Source organism: Neocloeon triangulifer, unplaced genomic scaffold (assembly GCF_031216515.1).
Source record: "Neocloeon triangulifer isolate White Clay Creek 2 clone unplaced genomic scaffold, ASM3121651v1 ptg000003l, whole genome shotgun sequence".
NCBI lineage: Eukaryota > Metazoa > Arthropoda > Insecta > Ephemeroptera > Baetidae > Neocloeon > Neocloeon triangulifer.
In genome coordinates this window covers 7,643,306-7,661,913 of record NW_026775546.1, presented here as the reverse complement: position 1 = coordinate 7,661,913, position 18,608 = coordinate 7,643,306, and the positions used below count along the sequence as shown (strand labels likewise).

The 18,608-nt window shown below is 35.6% G+C and overlaps 2 protein-coding genes across 2 annotated transcripts; one reads left to right on the top strand and one right to left on the bottom strand.

The window, feature by feature from the left end:
• Positions 1 to 237: 237 nt before the first annotated feature.
• LOC132192480 (ABC transporter G family member 23-like) lies at positions 238 to 18,495 on the bottom strand. The gene is made up of 15 exons (XM_059612464.1): positions 18,346 to 18,495; positions 14,266 to 14,417; positions 13,615 to 13,774; positions 10,647 to 10,801; positions 10,148 to 10,255; positions 9,480 to 9,573; positions 6,231 to 6,449; positions 4,112 to 4,207; positions 3,933 to 4,051; positions 3,603 to 3,864; positions 3,099 to 3,276; positions 2,769 to 3,044; positions 2,533 to 2,709; positions 2,314 to 2,400; positions 238 to 1,098 (listed from the first exon to the last, which is right to left on the bottom strand). Exons 2-15 carry the CDS (start codon positions 14,385 to 14,387, stop codon positions 884 to 886), a joined length of 2,268 nt encoding a protein of 755 aa, XP_059468447.1. The 5' UTR covers positions 14,388 to 14,417; positions 18,346 to 18,495; the 3' UTR covers positions 238 to 883.
• Positions 1,473 to 2,309, top strand: LOC132192481 (uncharacterized). The gene is made up of 3 exons (XM_059612465.1): positions 1,473 to 1,727; positions 1,789 to 2,021; positions 2,077 to 2,309. Exons 1-3 carry the CDS (start codon positions 1,566 to 1,568, stop codon positions 2,120 to 2,122), a joined length of 441 nt encoding a protein of 146 aa, XP_059468448.1. The 5' UTR covers positions 1,473 to 1,565; the 3' UTR covers positions 2,123 to 2,309.
• Positions 18,496 to 18,608: the final 113 nt, after the last annotated feature.

Below are 18,608 nucleotides of genomic sequence, written 5' to 3'. Positions count from 1 at the left end.
CAAAGCAGGCGTGGGAAATCCTTCTTTCATGTGGTATTTAGGATGTTGTTTTTAATCTGAGCAAGTCGAAACAAAATTGCTTCACATTTTACGTGGGGCCAATTCTCTGTTCTTTTCTTACAAATATAATCTTTTATAAATAATTAAAAAAATTTATAATAGTTTTTCATTCACTTGTAGAATTAAAATTCAATCACCAAGGATGGAATTATAAATAAAAAGATTATATTCTTAATATTCTAGGTATTTTTATTAATATTTTCATCTCAATAATTGTTTGGCCTCCTTGCAACAAAATCAATAGTAAAAATGACACAAACTCAAAATAATATTACTACTCGAGGAAAATCTCCAAAGTCACCACAATTTTGAATACATATATTTACATAGGAAACAGATTTCTCCTCTCATAAACAAACAGAGTTATTTTCGCAGTTGAAGGCATTTTTTATTATTAATTTTATTTCTGCTAGTTGTGGGGAGTAAAAAAAAATGATATATAAATGCAATTAAATATTACAATCACAGCAGCAAAAGTGTCGCAGAATGGGTTTCCGAGCCTCTCATCACGTTTACTGGCAGAAAAGTAAGTAATTGTTTCAGTGACCAATAGTTTTTTTTCATCGGATTCACGCACTCGATGCGCATTCTCGCGGGGGTAATAATTTAATTGCTCGCGCTGGGCAATTCTTACAAACTAAATAACTAATGTTTAAAACCAATACTACTAGTTAGCAAAAAAAATCGTACCGAGAAATAAGTCTCTGAGCAAATATGTGTCCTGCATATAAAATATTCGAAATTAATTAAAGCTCGAAAACCGGATTTTTTCCCTTCTTTTGTCGTAAAAAATGAAGTATGTAGTTTTTTTTAGCCGATTTGTTTAACCCTTTTTAATTCTCAATCCGACGACGCAAAGGGCTAGGAGGACCAGAATCCAAATAAAAGTGGCCAAAAAGCCTTCGTAAACGCCAGGCTCGGTGATTCCCCAGCCTTTCGTCATTATGTTTCTCAACGAGTCCGTTGACCTAGTCAAAGGCAGCTGCAGCGAAAAGGCACGCAGACCAGATGGCATTCCTTCCAGAGGCCACACAATTCCTGAAAACGGAAAAATAATAGTTAAAGATTAAAGAGCAAAAATAAAAAATGTTTCATAATAGTATGTGTCGTTAGCCCCTCTGACAATAACGGCCAGCTTGGCGCGTTCCCACGAAGTGGTTAGGTTTTTTTATTGTTAAATAACCAGTTTTCTTGCCGATCATAACAAGAAGCTTTCTCGTCAAAATTGATTTTTTGAAAAGAAAAAAATTGCATTAGGCTGTAGAATAAGACAAAAATTTGATTTTTCTGAAAGATTTTCTACTCTGGGATCGAAGTTTATACTGAAATTTGCTAATAATTTGGAATCACCGATTTCTTCGTTTGAAAAATACCGGTAATTTTTCGCACTTAAACCGGTATTGCAGATTTTCAGCTTTCTTCCGTCTTCCCTCCACTTTCCTTGTCCTTGGCAGTCCAAAACACATGTTCTCGAGTGTCACATGTAATTTCCATGGAAGTCCAAAATGCGCGTGAACCAGATCAACGACGACGTGGACATGTCCATCGGGCTGATCAGGCAGCAGCTTCAGGCCTACACCGAGTGCCAGTTGGACTTTGAAGAAAAAACGCGGCTCCAGACGAGCACCAAAGAGCCCAAAATGTCGTGCGAAGATGTCATTTCCTTGGTAATTGTTTTGTTTTTGACCATATTTTTGACCAGCTCAAACAATTTGTTTGAATTCTCAGCTAGAACGTGACCAAATTTTCCTGAACTCATTGGAGGAGCAAATCATGCAGCTGCAGAACCTGATTGACTGCCTGACAGAGCAGCTGAAAGCCTTCAAGGTGCCGCACCGGAGGTTGGCCTATGTCTTCAAGGACCGAGTGCAAACCTCGGCCGGAGCCATCATTCAGCTCACTGGCCGCCTGTCTGCTGCCAACGCCAAGACTCGGGCGCTCTTGAATTTGATCAAGACTCGGTATGGCAATTCTGGAGGAAAAATTGATTTTTGTTTGTGATGGATAAAATGTTAGGTTGGCTGGTACTTCTTGCTGCTGCTGCGTGCACAAGGAAACCTAGAAGAGAAAGAAGCAGTCCCTCCAAGGCCTCCAGCCAAATACTGATGTGAAGCATTTTTTTTAATATAATTTAAAAACTTGAGATGATCTTGATCAAGAGTGTAAAGAAACTTGTACAATACAGCCATACTATGCATAATTAAAAGTATTTTGCCAGAGCTAATTTGAAAAATAAAAGGTCTTTAAACTCACCACACAAAAGGATCATGGGGTAAAAACTTCCGATTGACAAGTAGTTGGCAGCAGAGATGTTCTCACACACGATGGAGATCAAGAAACCTAGTTAAAATTTAAAAATTTACTATTTTTATTAAAAAATTGCTTTATATATATTTTTTTTAAAACTAGCATTATAAAAGAAATATAGAAGCTGATGGCTTTTTTTAATAATTATTAGTTCTTGACGTTTACCAAAGCACATTCCACAGAAGCCTTCAAGAACGGTGAGGAGGGTGACCAGAATGATTGAGCCGTTGCTCGTCATTCCAAAGAGGAGGAAGGAGAGCAGCAGACACTCGATGGTTTGGGCAAACAGCACCAGCATTTGGGTCAGCACGTGGGATAGCAGAATCTCACTTGCTGTGATTCCTGTGGAAAAAATCAACATGTTTATTTATTTCGTGAAAAAAAAAAATCATTGTCGTTGCCTGTGACGAGGGCTCTGTCCCAAATGCCTTCATGCACCTCGGAAATCATGGTGGTGCAGGTGATGCCGGTGCTGAGGAAGAAGACCACGGTCAAGATGACCCCGGGGGCCATGAACATCGTGTAGCTGGGGTACTCGACTCCGTAGATGGGAGGCTTGAACTGGATGGGAACTTCACCGTACTTGTGGTTCAGTTCGCAGTCGGACAACAACTCCTTGAAGAACTTCTTGTAAGAGTCCAGGATCTGCTTTTTCAGCAGCAGGCCAATCTGCCGATCTTTAAAATTTATATTTAGTAATTTAATTTTGGTTTTTAGATAGTTCGTCTCACCAGACATATCTAGCCACACGCCGAGTTCTCCCATTTCCAGGGCTTCGTCGCTGGTGTCCTTTCCTCGTTCTTTGCGCTCTTCAAGGGCAGCACTGAAGTTGGCTCCGAAGTGCATGGTGCCCCACACTTCGCCCGCCTTCACTGCAGCCTGGGCACTTTTCAGGTCCGAGTAGTATCTCTGAACATTCATTCGGTTGTGAGATTTCATTTACAATTATGGTACAAAAGGTTACAAAATTTACAAATACAAAAAAAGTTCTGTTCAAAAATATAGATGAAAATTAAAAATACGCCTCGAAAGTCGAAATCATTCAATAGTCTCGTTCAGCTCGGTTTAGCTATAGATTTTGAAATCTATAATAAATATTTTCTAAAATCGAAATATTTTAGTAGATTGCTAAAATTTTTCTCTGACAGACAAATTTTAAAAAGTATAAATGGAATCTTTTTTAAATTTTACTAAAAATATATTTTATTTAATAAGATGAAGTTTTTTAACAGTACCTTTGTGACAAATGTGGGGTCGAGGGCGTCAAGGAATCTGCAGCTGAGGCGAGTCATGTTGCACCCTGGCACTATCATACCCAGGCACCTGTCATTTTCCACGAAGAGGGGTCCTCCTGTGTAGGAAGGTCCAGGGCCAGCCCGGTACCAGGGCACCTCGTCGTTCACCACAGCAACTGGCAAGTGTCTCGGATCGTGTCCGATGGCAAGGAAAAAGGCACCGATTTGCAGCAACGGAAACCCGAGGATGAACATCATCAAACTGAAAGAAAAAAATTGTTTTTATTTTCGAGTGGGTTTTTTTTTTTAAACTTAAAATTATATATTTACCCAAAATTTCTCCAATATCTGAGGATGTTCTTTTTGAGCAGGGACTCCATCTTTCCTATCCGGGAGGCCCTGTTTTTGAGCGTCCGCCTTATGCTGGACGGAATGTGAATTTCGTCAGTCTGAGGGGAAAAAATGATATTTTGATGTTTTTTTCTGATCCGTACTCGCCCATTATTTACGTTATTGGTTAAAGTCGCTGTGGAGGCTGTGGTGGTGTTTTTTCTGTAAGCAGCTTGAAGGTTCATTCCCTGGTCTTGCTGGTGCGACACAACCTCCTATAAAATGAAATAATTTATAAAATTTGATTAAAACTAACTAACAATAAGGTGACTTATTCCTCTCAATTCAACAGCCAATTTTTGCTGTAATTATGAAAGACTTTTTAGTTTTTACTGCAAATCTTTAACTGAATTAATACCAAACAAAAACTTGAAAAATTAAATTATGCAGCGCACAAAAACTATAATCTTATTTTAAAAATTTTACGGGAGCTGAAAATTTTTAGGATTTTTTTTAAAGTTGTAATTCAAAAGTTTATCAAGTCATTAAAATCATTTTGATAACCAATGGAGCATAATGTTTTTAATTAGTTTTATCTGCAGAAACCATACATTTTTGAAAAGTTAACATCAATTTTGCATCAATGTTTGCCAAATTTGATCAGTGTTCCTAAAATAGATCCAATTAATTGAAGTAATAAATTTACCAATTTTATGTTTGATATGATACAGCTATTTTATTTTTTTATTTGTCGCTAAAACACGCTCAAAATAATTCATTCGTGACTAAAATATTTTTTTGAATTCCAAATTCATCAGCAAAAAATTAAGGAAAAAGGCAAATCCACTCAAGTGAGGCGAAATTTGCGGCGCTCCTACATGTCCAAACCTCAAAGTCTCATTACTATGAAAGAGTCGGTTCAAGAGAGGCCTATGCTTAGTATGTTGTTTGCTCGCCGCGTTTCTCAATTCCCTCGTTCATTTCAGCAGCTAGTGGCGAAAATGACTGCGCTCTTTTTGCTCATTGTGCGCGGCTTTTTACATCCAATGTAATGAGGCCCTTGCAGCGATTATCTGCGTGTCACTCCGGCAAGTACCAAGCAAATGTTGGCGAATAAATAAATTGCTGAGCCGCTTTGTGACGTGTGTTGCGAAATTTCCCAACGTGATTGTGCGCTTTGCATCGTATCGAATCGTGGAGCCGAAAATTACAAGCTGCACAAGACGGAAAATATAATTTACTTTGCAATATTAAATTAAAATCATAAACTTTTAACTAAATTTAAACTAAATTAAAACTTTTTTTGATGAATCCCAAAGGATAAAAAATTAATAATTGGAAACTTTCTTGGTAACTCCCTGGATCAGTAAACTGCAAAAAGTTTTCCACCATATTATTTTTAAACCAGTTTTCTTAACGTCCCATTTCACCTCTTGAAGGTCGAGTCTTAATTTAATTTTGTAGTTACTTCACTTCATGCTAGTTATGGGCGTATTTTCAGTCGGGAGTTGTACAATTTATCTCTTTTGACATACCGCTAATGAAAGAGTTCGCACCGGGAATCCCTTTTCGCTCTGGCACAAAAAATTGAAGCAATTTTTCATCAACAGTCTGCAAGCTTTTTTATGATACAATTTACATGCAAATGTGAATTAAATTACTTTTAGTTTTAACTGCGTGAGATCGAGTTTGAAAAAAATTAAGTAAGACGCCTTTGAGAAAAACAAGTATGCTTTCAATAAAATTTAAATAATTCAAGGTTTCTTCACAGAGTGAGAAATGCTTTTCAGAAGCATTTCTGATGTAATGTTTTGGATTCAAACTACCCTTTGCTTTATATGTAATAATATACTGTGTATATTATGTTAAAACCACTGCAGAGCAAATGTGCTCGTCAGTTAACATGAGCACCAGCCGATAAGCTTTCTAGCTTGGTTGGACTTGTATTATTTGAACAATAAATATCTTAAAAAAAAAATATTATATTCATACTTTTTCAATTTGTTTAGGTTTTTATTAGAGAGCTGAATCAGGCACATATATATTTTGAAAGAAAATTATTTTGGAAAACTATCCCAATAATTTCATTAATTCAGAACTTAATATTAATTGAAGCAATTGGGCGATATCTCAACATAAAAATAACTTTCACAAAGTAGAATATCTTAAAATCGGTCGGGAAGATTTAAAGCTGGTGCCTTGTTAATTAATATTTCAAGACCTTGGTGCTCAATTAAAAATAATAAATAATAATTCTCTGGAATAATTATCGAGCTTTCAATAATTTTAATTTCTTACCATACTGTTCCTGCGGTTTTCTTGCTGGGTTTGCTGCTGTCGTTGCACATTGGCCATCTCTTCGGGGTCTTCAGCGTCAGCGACCATGTCCTGGCTGTTGCGGCCCTGCTTACGGCTCAGCAGCAGGAACACGTCCTCCAGGGAGCTGCAGCCGTAAAGGGTCAGCAACTCGCTAGGCGAGTCCTCCGCCAGAAGCGTCCCGTTTCGCATCAGTCCAATCTGTTATGAATAAGAAATATATTTGAATTGAAATATTGTAAAATTTTACAATTGAAAAATCTAAATAATGATAGCAATTTTTTTATAAGTAAAATTAACCATAGAGTGTAGTGTATTTTTATCTTCATGTTTAATATATTTCGTTCTGTTCAGTTGTGTTTTAAAATAATAATCTTTTAGGTTTTGCGAATAAAATTCTGTTGTTTCGAGAGGGTCGAAAATTAGTAAAAACAAAAGAGTGGAAAAATTTAATAAAAAACTACTTTAAAATTTTAAGGATTTCAAAGGTTTCAAGCTTATTAATTTTTTAACTACATTCTTGAAAAGTTTCCACACAATAATGTTCAAAGTTTGATATATTATTCAAAATAATTTTAAATCACGCGATTCATGCAAATTCATGATTGGATGAGCGTAAAAAATTTCATTTTTGTATTATTTTCAGCATGACTTTTCAATGTTGCGTTTCTTTACTGCATTGAGCCCAATTACCACTTTTGGATGAAAAAATAGTTTTAATTTTTTTTCTATGAAATTACTGAATCATCACTCAAGGCAATGACCAACAAAGTGCCCCTTTTTGTTGCGCGTCCGGCTGCAGAATTCGCAAGCAGCGTCTTCTTCGCCGTCATCATCATTATCCTCACTCTTTTCAATGCACCTTCATTCGCTCGCAAGCGTCACGGTGGAAAAAAGCCACAAAGGCGGAACAAAACAAAATCGCAAGAAGCGGAAAGGCCTGAGTTTATCTTTCTCATTTTCTCGCGCTCGGTGTTGCGTTGAAATTGATGCAAGTCAGCGTCTCAAAATCTGCGTCATTTGCCAGAACCTACTTTTTTCGTCACACATCCGCGTGCAATGAAATTCGACTGACGGCTCGTGACGCAAATGATTAATTAAATCTCTAGTTGTTGGTGCGCAAGAAAAATTTGCAATCTTTGAAAGTGGACAAGAGACTAGTCACGATCATAAGCACACAAAATTCACCTAAATATTTTATTTTGTTCTGCATAATTAAAATTATTTAACAATCAAAATATCATATGCGTTTTTTGACCTTGGAAACCTACATTGAATTGAACGTCAATTCATTTTGAAATAGTTAATTTGGATAATTATTTAATTATTCTTCTCGCGAACTGCCAAGATTTTTTCTTTTTAAATTGGAGGCCTTCTTCGGCGGATGGGGTTTTTGATCTTGAAAGTTTAAGCGAAATTGAGCGAAATCTTTGCTAGTTGGTCTCTTATTTCCAACAATACAATGTTTTCCTCCCAATAAGTGATGGATGTTCTTTCAATGTATAGATTCGAACAAAAAAAATAAGCAACAATGGCCACAATGAGTAAGCTCGAAAACTTACATTAGAAAAATCAGAAACTAAATTGGTTTTATTTTTAAAGGATCCAGTAAGTTTAAAAAGGATTAAAATTGTGTAATATTTTTCAACGGAAAGCATTTTACAGTCAGTTTTTATTGCAAAAATTTAACATTCCATTTTATCATTACCAGCTTTTGACAATTCAAACCATTCAGTCAGTTTAACTACACTTTCAAATTGTACATTTGGGCTTCACCACTTTAAGTTTGTGTTGAATCCCAAATTTTAAAAGCAAATTCTAACGAAATGAATGACGCGAATTGGCCTCGGGTGCCAATTTTGCGTAAAAGGCTAATGGACTTGATCAACAAATGAAGTCATAAATGTCTTGGGTCCCGATCGATTCGGAGGCGCCTTTCATTTCTTTTTCCCCATTAAAATCTGCGTTAGAACCTTGAATCGGACAAGAAGAATCATCGGGAAAACTTTCGCCGGTTGAAATTACGCGTGATGCAGACGAACCGACGCACGAATCTTAACCTTGGCTAAAATAAAAATTTCATTCAATTTACGGCCGAGAGTGAAACACAGCGATGTGGTGCAGCACAGCATCCCGCGCGCCTAAACCAGTTCTGCAAGAAAGTGGGTTAAACAACGAAAAGCTTACTTAAATCTTTCAGGTCGTGCCGCCGGCGTGTGACATAACAACACATTCACTCGCAGTAGCCCAGCCGGTTACAGCTTTATTTGTGCTTGATCCACGTAACAAATTTGTAATCACTTTTTACTTTTTTTTCAATCTTTAATGTATATTTGTTTTGAGAATATTTTGAAAGATTTTGAATGGAAAATGAATTCACAATTTTTACGAATTCTTTTTCAATATATTTCTTTTGGCTTCTGTGAAAGATATTTTTATTTTATATTATTAATTAATTAAGCTTTTTCTTTTGCTTACATAAAAAGTGCCTTAGGCGCGTCTAACGTAAATACCTGGAATCGCGTTACTGAATGAAATGGAAAGTTATTACACGGGGTAGTGCGTACCTGAATGCACCTTTATTGACTTGATTTGCAGCGCCGAGAGAGGAAACGCATGCAAGTATTGTGTGGGAAACTTTCTTTCAAATTATATGTAATTTTCACTCATTGTTCCGTATGCGCCAACTAAACGAGAAAGAATTGTTTCCAATTATTATTTTTTTGTAAGTGCGGAGATCAAACTGAAGCATTTGAAAAGAAATTTAAGATGTTGGAAAAAAATTATAATTAAAAGTTAAAATTACAGTTAGGGATGAAAAAACGTTTTCAATAAAAGAGGCAGGTGAAAAAAAATTAAGTTGAAAAAAAAGCAGCGCAAGTTGCAATTTTTCACAGCTTATTATATAAAAATATATAAGCCACGGTGTATTTCATTTATAGAATTGGGAGAAATTGGCACATGCAGCACCTTGAGGACCCTGACGGGAGCAATCGGCGCGGCGAGCCCACTGTGAGAGAGTTCAAGGTTTGCTGCTTTCAAAATGTTATTGCATCGGCGCAGCTCTTTTTGTCTCTCAAATTGAAAAGCCTCTCGGTCCTTTATGAGGAACGCGCACAGACCTCACCAATCAAAACATTCGCACGTCACAATGATTGATTGTTTGCGAATTTGCAAATCATTGGAAAAAAAATACTGCAAAATAATAATTATCATTAATTGGAGACTTACTGTGCCTGCTTGGCGAGCCTCTTCGATGTAGTGCGTTGTGATGATCACCGTCTTGTTTCCAGTCTGTGTGATGTACATCAGGTGGTCCCAAATTCTGTACAGCGAAAAGAAGAAATATAATCAAAGAATTACAAAGCTGCGCCAACATTGATTTGTTTGCGATAATTTTTTTTCATTTCAATCAATGTAAGTTTTTCGAAATACAAATTATTTTCTTACTAAAAAATTGAATATCCGTAATTGAAATTTTAATTTTTGAATTCGTATGACACGTAAATAAAAAAATTATTATTATTTTTTTTTAAATTGATTGTTTGAAATTTAATAAGGAAAATAGTAGTTATGATCAATTATTGACAAATAATTTTCTCATAAAATAAACAAGGGGTTAAAACTAATTATTCCAGAAAAATTTATGACTGGAAAACTACTAATTTTGAATAGTATGCAGGTGCGACTTCAGAGCTTAAAAGGTCAAAAGTTATATGTTTTATTTGATCTTCTGGTGTTAGACTGAAATCCTTAAGCTCTCTCCACTCCCAAAATCCATTTTTCTTAACCGAAGCGCTATAATTTATAGCTCGCGGTTGGTCTCATCTGCGAATTTATGCCCAGTCTGCAGGTGCGACACGGAAAAGTGGAGAGACAAAAAGGTTTTTTGCACATACCTTTGCCGAAGAACAGGATCCACGCCGACTGTGGGTTCATCGAGGATGAGCAGTTCGGGGTCGTGGAGCAGAGCGGCTGCGAAAGACACGCGCCGCTGCTGTCCGCCACTGCAAACGAAAAAGTTATACAAATGAATACCGAAATTCAATTTAAACTGCAATAAGAGAAACTTAAATTAACTTTTTTTTCATTATTCTAATTTAAAAAAAGTAAATAATTCAATGAGTAAAAAAAAATACTAAAAAATAATAAAAATTAAATTCAAATTTAAACGTTTCCTTAAAAACATTGTATCAAGAAGGAAGTTGCGTATACAATTAATTATTTTTCATAAACATTCTTTGATTCTCACAGCAATTTTCAACTTCTTGTTAAGCGGGTTGCATTCGGAATGTAAGTAATTTTATTTTATTTCAATATCTAGGTGATTTAGAATTAAAATTTTTAAAAAAGTACGATAAAAAATTATATATAAAGAAAAAAAAATTAATTGCAAACCTTAAATTGCCGACAAGTCTGTCGTCGGGGGGCAGTTCGAGCATCCTGTGCAGAAAGGTCGCCCTCTCCTCCACCTCTCTGTTGGACATGCCGAAGATTTTACCAAAATAAAACATGGTGTCCCTGATGGAAAAGTCGCCGAACAAGGCGATGTCCTGCGAACACACGGAAGTTGTTGTTTTTTATTTTTGGAAAGAAGCAGCGAAAAATGCGCTGCGCTGGTCGAATGCGGCGCAACCTTGACTTTCTGCAGCTGCAATTTGCCGCACACGAGAGAGCGAGCGAATTTTGTCCGCCGGAGATCATTTTGTTAGACCCTCGAAAATAAAAAGAATAATAGAGAGGCGCGCAATATGTTGCAGCAGCTCTCCTTCAAGGCCGCCACACTGAATTGGAGAATTTAATTTTTTCGTAGAAGTGCAGCAGATGTTTGTTGTTCTCATGACAGAAACTTCTAGTTTGCTTGAAATCGAGGTTTTCCAGAATCAAACAGAATTTTATTTTTTTTTACATTCGTTTTGACACTTGTTTTAAAACTTGTTGCCAGTCGATAAAAAATTTAATAGGATTTCAAAATAATATACAATTTTTTTCGAATCAAATAAATTTTGGGAAAAGAATTTACAATCTTTTTTACACATATTTAAGAATTGTGAATTTTTTTAAATTATATATAACATATTTTAATGATTTCAATTTCTTTTCGTTTAAATTTTAACCCGGCAAAAAGAATTATTGATCTGAATTTGAATCAAATGAAGACAACCTTCTCCAAGATTGTAACACATCCTGTGATTTCATGGCTTTCCAGCTTTTTTGTTGTTTTCCTTTTTCAAATTTATTGATATTCCCTTTTTATTTTAAATTTTAATTGTTATGAACATTTTAAAATCAGGGTCTTGCATAAGAAAATTTAATTTGAGACAATTTTTTAGGTATTTTGATTCAAAGACAAATTAAGAAAGTTGTTTGAGGACAGAAGAAGTAAGGGGAAATAACAGCGACTCACCAAAATAATTTTTTTTGCAAGCTTCACTTAGAATATGAAACGTTTTCTCTGGAAGCGCTAATTGATTGACTTTAACATTTAAAAGAAATTGATGATTTCTTGATTTTTTTTTTAAACGATTGAGACTATTGGTGCCAAAAATAAATGGTGAGATTTTAACAGTTTGTTCAAAAAAAGTTAAAATTAAATTTGCCATAGTAAAATTACAATTTCTTGGAATAAAAAAATAGCGCATTTCGTCACAACAATTATAATTAATAAATCTTTTATTGGTGCTAAAATGCGAGTGAGTATAGATTTCGATGGAGGTAAAAGTGGCCGGCCGTTAATAGCGAGGTGTATATCTCTATTTCCGAATCGAACGCTCGGCGTGTCTGGTGTTTCGTAAGAAGACAGGTCGTGGGATGCAGCAGCCGCTTGGCGGATTTTGACTCAAAACGAAAAACTTTCTCCTCTCTTGTTATATCTGCGAGCGGCTGTTACGGCAGAGATTCTTCGTCGCGCGGTGTAAATAGCGCGGCAAATAACTCTTTTGCCATCGCGGATTTTATTGCAGCGATTATTCGCGTTTCCTACTCGAGACAGATGAAAAGTGCAAGTGCGCGCGCGAATTGCGGCTTCGATTTCACCAGGCCTTTATTAGCACACGCCGCGGTGTAACAATGTGAATGTATCATAAATATTCATTAAAAATTAAATCAACACCAAAAAAACACGCGCGGCTGGGAATTCTTTTGGCAATTCATTTGAGCAATTATTTACTTAGGGAGAAACTGTGCCAACATTATGAGACTTATGGCGTGAATAAGAACCTTTGATAATATTTAAAAAATACAGATTTATTGATATAAAATTGGCTTTTTAAAGATCTACACTGGTGAAGTATTTTACAATATAATTTAAAGTGGTGAATTTTTATGGGAAACGTGGATAGTTACTGAATAAAAATTTCATTCTTAGAGCTAAAACCGGGTGATCTTCCTTTTCAAGCCAAAATCATTCAGACCGAATTGACTGACTAAATTTCCTTGAAGTTTTAATTAATTTAGCCGGGAAATCAAAAAGTGAACATGATCAATGCATGGTTTTTAGGGGTGCTAATTTGTAATATTTATTTTGTCCACTTAGCGGAATAAAAAATTTGAAAAAATTAATCGGTGTGATCTGATTCTTTAAAATTTAAAGTTTCTACAGTTTTTTTTTTAATTACAGCTATACTGTCACTGAACAATTTTTGAAAAGATTTAAATTAAATTAAAGATGTCATATTGAAATCAATCAAACAAACCTTGCCTTTTTTAGAATTTAAGATGTAATAAAGTTAAAAATTATAAATTTCGGTGGATTTAGTAAAAAATTTATATTTTAACAATTCAGTCTTTTCGTTTTTCACATAATTAAAAAAATACTGATTTTTAAATAAAAAAAATCGTTCCCCTTTCGATTATACAGTTACTTTACACAACCTTTTTCTTTGCATACATCAAACATCTATACAAAATAATTGAATCTGACAATACAGAGTCGTCGCGTATATTACATACGATTGTGTGCGCACTCGAGCCGCACTCGGCGGGAGAAAGTGTTATTTTAAAATGAAGAGCCGTACTCGCGCGCCTATATGGAATACAAAACAAACACGACGCACAGTCCAGCAGTCATATTAATAAGTGTCCTTGACTATAAATGCAAATCGCGCGCACCAGCCACGCTCAAAACTTTTCAAATTGAATATAGCATTCTTTTGTGTGCCACAAAATCTAAATATGTAAATTCTTTATTAATTAATTAACTATAATCCTTCAATTATTGTTCATTGAAATTTACAAAAGAGAATTTCAATGAATATAGGTTTTTTAAGGAATCCATTTGTTGGTCTGAACTAGTTTTTTTGAGACGAAATTAAAAATCGCTCTTTTTGATTATTTGGTGAAAAGGAGGAAAGTTTATGATAAATACCTGTGGCATGTATCCAATTCTGGGTCCAGGCACGCCACTGCCGGGCGAACCCGGTCTGCCTCCCAAGATCCACACGTCTCCTGACTTCAATTTTCTCCTGCCCACAATGCATGTGAGAAGGGTGGTTTTGCCACAGCCACTCGCGCCCAGCAGGCCGTAGCTGCAAAATGAACGGGAGACTTTAATGAACGAAACTGAACAAATGTATTGAAAAGCTTCGATTGATTTCAGTTAATGTGTCATAATCCATGGTTTAATTTGAATTATATATTGCAGCATCATTGCTTTTTGTCAAATTTGAAATCATGCATATTTCAAGAAATAAAGATTTATATTCAAATTAATGAATATTTCTGTAGAATTTTCAATGAAAGCTTTAGAATATTCCAGATTTTTTTCTTAATATTTTAAAGTTATCTAGCTAAAAATATTTTGTAAAATTCATTTATAACATTAATTTACTTCATGAGATCTAAAAATAAAAAATACAATGAGAAAACCCAAACGAAAAATAAAAACAAAAATTATAGTTAATAACGATAACAAATCTCATTGAAACGCTCTAGAATTTGTATTAAAATTATACTTTTTTTAATTTTATTTTTTACATTTCTGATCATTTTAAATTAGCGGGTTAACAAAACTACTTACATGGCTCCGCGGGGCACCGTCATGTTGAGTCTGTCGAGGACGACTTTGGGCGACTTGCTGCTGCCATAATACTTGTAAGCCTCGCGCACGCTGACGGCCGCACCGCTCGGCGCCGACTGCATCTTGGCGCCCTCGCGATTTGGCACCCTAATCTGCGAAAAAAGAAGCAAAATTTAATAATTAAAAAAATTTTAGATTCAATTTATTAGTCCAAAACTAGAATAAAATTTTTTTAACTGAAATTTTTGAGGGTTTTGTTTTTCCAAGTAATTTTTTCCTTCAACTGCACCAAATAAAATTAGCAGACACTTAATTAGCATAGTAAAGTGGTCGCAACGCAAATCTTATCAATTAAGTACAATAATCCTTGTTTGCCACCATGGTGCGAAAAGCTGCGTTGGCCTTGCGAGATTTTTTTGTCTCTTGTATTATTCTGCTCACTCATCAGAAATGGACGGAACGTAAAAAATAGTGCAAAGGCTCAAGGTCCACGAGCTCTTTGTTAAATATTGTAAACGCATGCCCATATAATCACTATGTCCACTTAGAATAATGCCTGGCCTTATTTACCACCGTCTCCATATTTTTTCTTTTTCTTTTTACTTGCCAAGAATAAAAACCAAGGAAGAAGATGCAATAATATTTCTGAAGAGAGAGGCATACGTGGAAAATTCGTGACCCTGTAATGAAGTTGTCACACTTGATCTCGGTGAAAAAAGGCACTGGGGAATTTTCTATTGTCATCTTTAAGCTGCGTGAAAATCGATTAGTTTTCCTTGTGACGTGAAAGGTTGCTTTTCTCATTGCAAAACCAAAATTAATGTGCATGTGTTAAAAAAAAACTGAAGATTAATTTATTTAACTATCTTCAAAATACAAGGAAAATTTCCAGGGATTGTAAAATTGCAAATTCCTGTTTACTTTTCTTGACGTTTTTGATAGGTTTTTGTTTTTACAACGTGAAAGGAGATTTGAAATTGCAAAGTGAAAATCCATAATGCGTATGCAATTTGCGTCCTTTCGTTGTGTGAGAATCATTAAATTAATTTCGCCGTGAAGACTATGGAGCTCGTTTCGAAAAGTGAGGTTTTGTTATGGTGCGGCCATAAACATTTCCATTCTCTGCATTGCGATGGGAATACTTCCGAACACGCTTCTTTCTCCTGCGACTCTTTTTGAAAGCGCAATATAAATATAAATCAGCATGCACGCAAACCTCTCTAATTGAGGTGCAAACACCGAGAAAACTGAATGCACTTTGTGCGAGCAAGGTGAAAAGAGCGCTTCACAGGAACAGGAACTTAATAAACTTTACTGCAAGAAATGTACATCAGACTTTTATTTATGGTTATTCATATTTGAATAAAGAAAATAATTCTCAATGAAATACTAACTTTTTGTTGAAACTAATTTTTTTTAAATAAATAAGGGATCTAAGATATCCCTAAAGTTTTTTTCTTTTTAATTGTTACTAAAATCAGATTTAATCTTAAAAAAAAAAAAAATTGTAGAACATTTTTTAAGCAACCCCCCAAAAAAATCAATGCAAAACTAAATTGGCTACAAAATTTACTTTTCTCGCTCCGGACTTGAAGAATGCTGAATTCTTTGTAAAATTCTTATTTAATCAAACATATCAGAATATGCATTCTTTTCTGTGTAGCTAGAATTTTATTTAGATTTTATACCTTTACCAATTAAACTATATTGATAAATACTTTCTTTCACTTTTCCATCTTTGGAAATAATCTCTTTGCAATTATACATCCGGAGAGTTGATTTGAGGTGATACTTTTTAGAAACGTCGAGGAATGGGAGGGAACTGCAATTCCAGCATACAAATCGAAATTACACGCACTGCTCTTGAGTATATTATACATCGATCTAAAAAGTTATCCCGACTCTAGAAAGTGAATTTTGTGGCGAATCGACTGCATTATTACGTGTGTTCTAATTGCTTGGCTGGAATAAACGATGGACGGATTCTGCAGTCGATGCAGAGAGGAGCACAGCCCGTGGCGCTTCCTCCAGAGCGTGGCACTGCCAACTTCCGTACAAGAGACAATGGCAGAAAAAGGCAACGACCAGAAAATACTTGGAAATTACGCAGACTTGTCACCGTTCTGGGGAGGACTTTTGAACAGCTTTTCCAAAAATATTAACTTGGGATGAGTGAAAAATTGTGAAAAATAAAATCATAGTAAAAGATTTGTATAATAAGGTTCTGGAAGTAATAAATAATTGAAAAATTCTCTATACGAAAATATTATAAATTCGTAAAAAAGTTTTTTAGCTTTTAAAGTCTAGACAATTTTAATTTTCCAAGCATCAACATTGGAAGTTGCGAAAAATTCAAAGATTCTAAAAATTGAAATATACTTCATCATCTTTTTTCTCAGGATGTGAAACCAAAACTTTTCTATTAAAACTGAGTGCTATAATTATTTCAATTAATGCCTTTGAATTTTAAATCATTTGAAACAGATAATAAAAATCTGAAAAAATCAAACAGGCTGTGGATTAAAGTCTACAAATTTGACGAGGGAAAAATTCCACTATCAATGTTATTATTATACTTCAATAAAAATTTCAAAAAAGGGCAACACACTTTTTTAATGAAATATTTATTTCTCTTGGCACGAGATTTAATCAGTTCTTTCAACTTGGCACACAAATGTTGGACGTGAGCACCTCCTCTTGCAATAACCTTGATCAAGAACTGAAAACGGTGTACCCCGGGAATACTAATAATGCTCGTTTCCATGTCTAGCATCGGCTTTAATATTAAATCGCAACGACGCGAACAAACAATGCGAACGCGTGAGCCAATTTTCTTGGCAGAATAATTTTGTAACTCCAAAACTTCACAAACGTCTCAATCAAAAAATCATAATTTTTCTTCATTTTTTTTAATATCCTCAAGATTTGAAAAAGAGCTCAGTGAATGAAAATAAATTATGTACAGAGCTCGGTCAACGGCGCGCGGCGTGTTAGATCATTTCCGCGTTTCAGCTTGAGAGGACACACGTGGTCGCGGGTAGATTTTCCAATCGGCGGGATTATTTCGGCCGGCGTTGGTAAAATTATATAAATGATGGTTAAGGCGGTTGCCACACTGCAGTGATCAATCGCACCGTCAAGGACAAGCATCACAATTGTTGTGTCCTATGGCCTACTTATCGCAGTCGTAAGGCAAGGAATAATAATTATTTAAATTTTTTGATCTTTTACAATAAAATTAATCTCCGCCCCAACCAACAATTCCAAGAAATTACACATTTCTAGCTGATTTTACATTCCAAATCAGTTAAATATTAATAAAAAGACTGAATTAAAATAAATTAAGTAAAAAATTTTTGATTACAATATTTGTGATATTTTATTATAAAATTTAAGGACTGGTCTTTTAAATTTCATAATTTAGTTCTCTATGTTAAGGGTATGGTGAGGATATTTCAAATCACGAAAAGTTAATGAGGCTGACGGCATCAATAGCATGGAATAATGATTTCTATACTTTCAACATAAAATACCTCAACGGAGAAGTTAACTTTGACGCTCATCGAAGTGATCCTTTCCTTGGTTTTCCCTAGACTAGAGTTCAATTTACCGGCGAGCCACAGGTGGATTTCCCGCGTGGAATAAATTCCTGCTGCCGACGAAACGAATTAAATTCCGAGTGACAATTTTATTTTTTCTATTAGGACAGCCTATGCTTTTTTATAAGCCGCGAGTATATGGTGCTTAGCCCTTTCCTATGGCATTATTGGTTACGTCAGGGAAGGTGTTACGCAGTCTTAGCGGAGAGCGGCGAAAGTGCTCCAATGGGACTTACAACAACACAGACACACACCAGCTCACTCTCTATAAACGTATATAATAATTTTAATTGCATCTGGCCGAGCGCGCGCCGCCGCCGCGTGATATAAGGAAGCGCAACATTCTCGCCGCACTCATGCGAGCAAGTGACACACATTATTTATTATTTCTCACCCGGCATTATTGGAAAATTAAAAAAAAAAATCGTCAAAATAGTTGAAGATAAAAGCAAGAAAAAAAATTAAGAAAAAGTGGACGTACCAAAGTGGGTTTATTTTAATCCTGATTGTTGTGCTTGACCAAAGAAAACTGCGCGTTCGAAGGAAGTTTCGGAGGAATTGGTTCTGTCGGAGGTCGGTGCATCCAGTTGGGGACGCAGTGGTGCTCACTCAGACACTGACTACTGCAAATTGCACCGACGGCAGGCAGATTCGGTCGCGCGGCTCGCCTGCTTTCTGCGCGCCCCCCACCGCTGTTCGCGGCAGGCGCGCAGCTGTCGAGTGTCGAAACATCAGGAATCGGCG

Excerpts from the sequence above, each read along its gene's own strand:
- LOC132192481 (XM_059612465.1), top strand. The coding sequence starts at position 1,566 with ATGCGCGTGAACCAGATCAACGACGACGTGGACATGTCCATCGGGCTG. Across the intron at positions 1,728-1,788 it reads GCGAAGATGTCATTTCCTTG|CTAGAACGTGACCAAATTTT; the intron begins GTAATTGTTTTG and ends TTGAATTCTCAG. Across the intron at positions 2,022-2,076 it reads TTGAATTTGATCAAGACTCG|GTTGGCTGGTACTTCTTGCT; the intron begins GTATGGCAATTC and ends ATAAAATGTTAG.
- LOC132192480 (XM_059612464.1), bottom strand. The coding sequence starts at position 14,387 with ATGCAGTCGGCGCCGAGCGGTGCGGCCGTCAGCGTGCGCGAGGCTTAC. Across the intron at positions 10,802-13,614 it reads GAATTGGATACATGCCACAG|GACATCGCCTTGTTCGGCGA; the intron begins GTATTTATCATA and ends GTGTGTTCGCAG. Across the intron at positions 3,865-3,932 it reads AGATATTGGAGAAATTTTGG|TTTGATGATGTTCATCCTCG; the intron begins GTAAATATATAA and ends TTTTTCTTTCAG.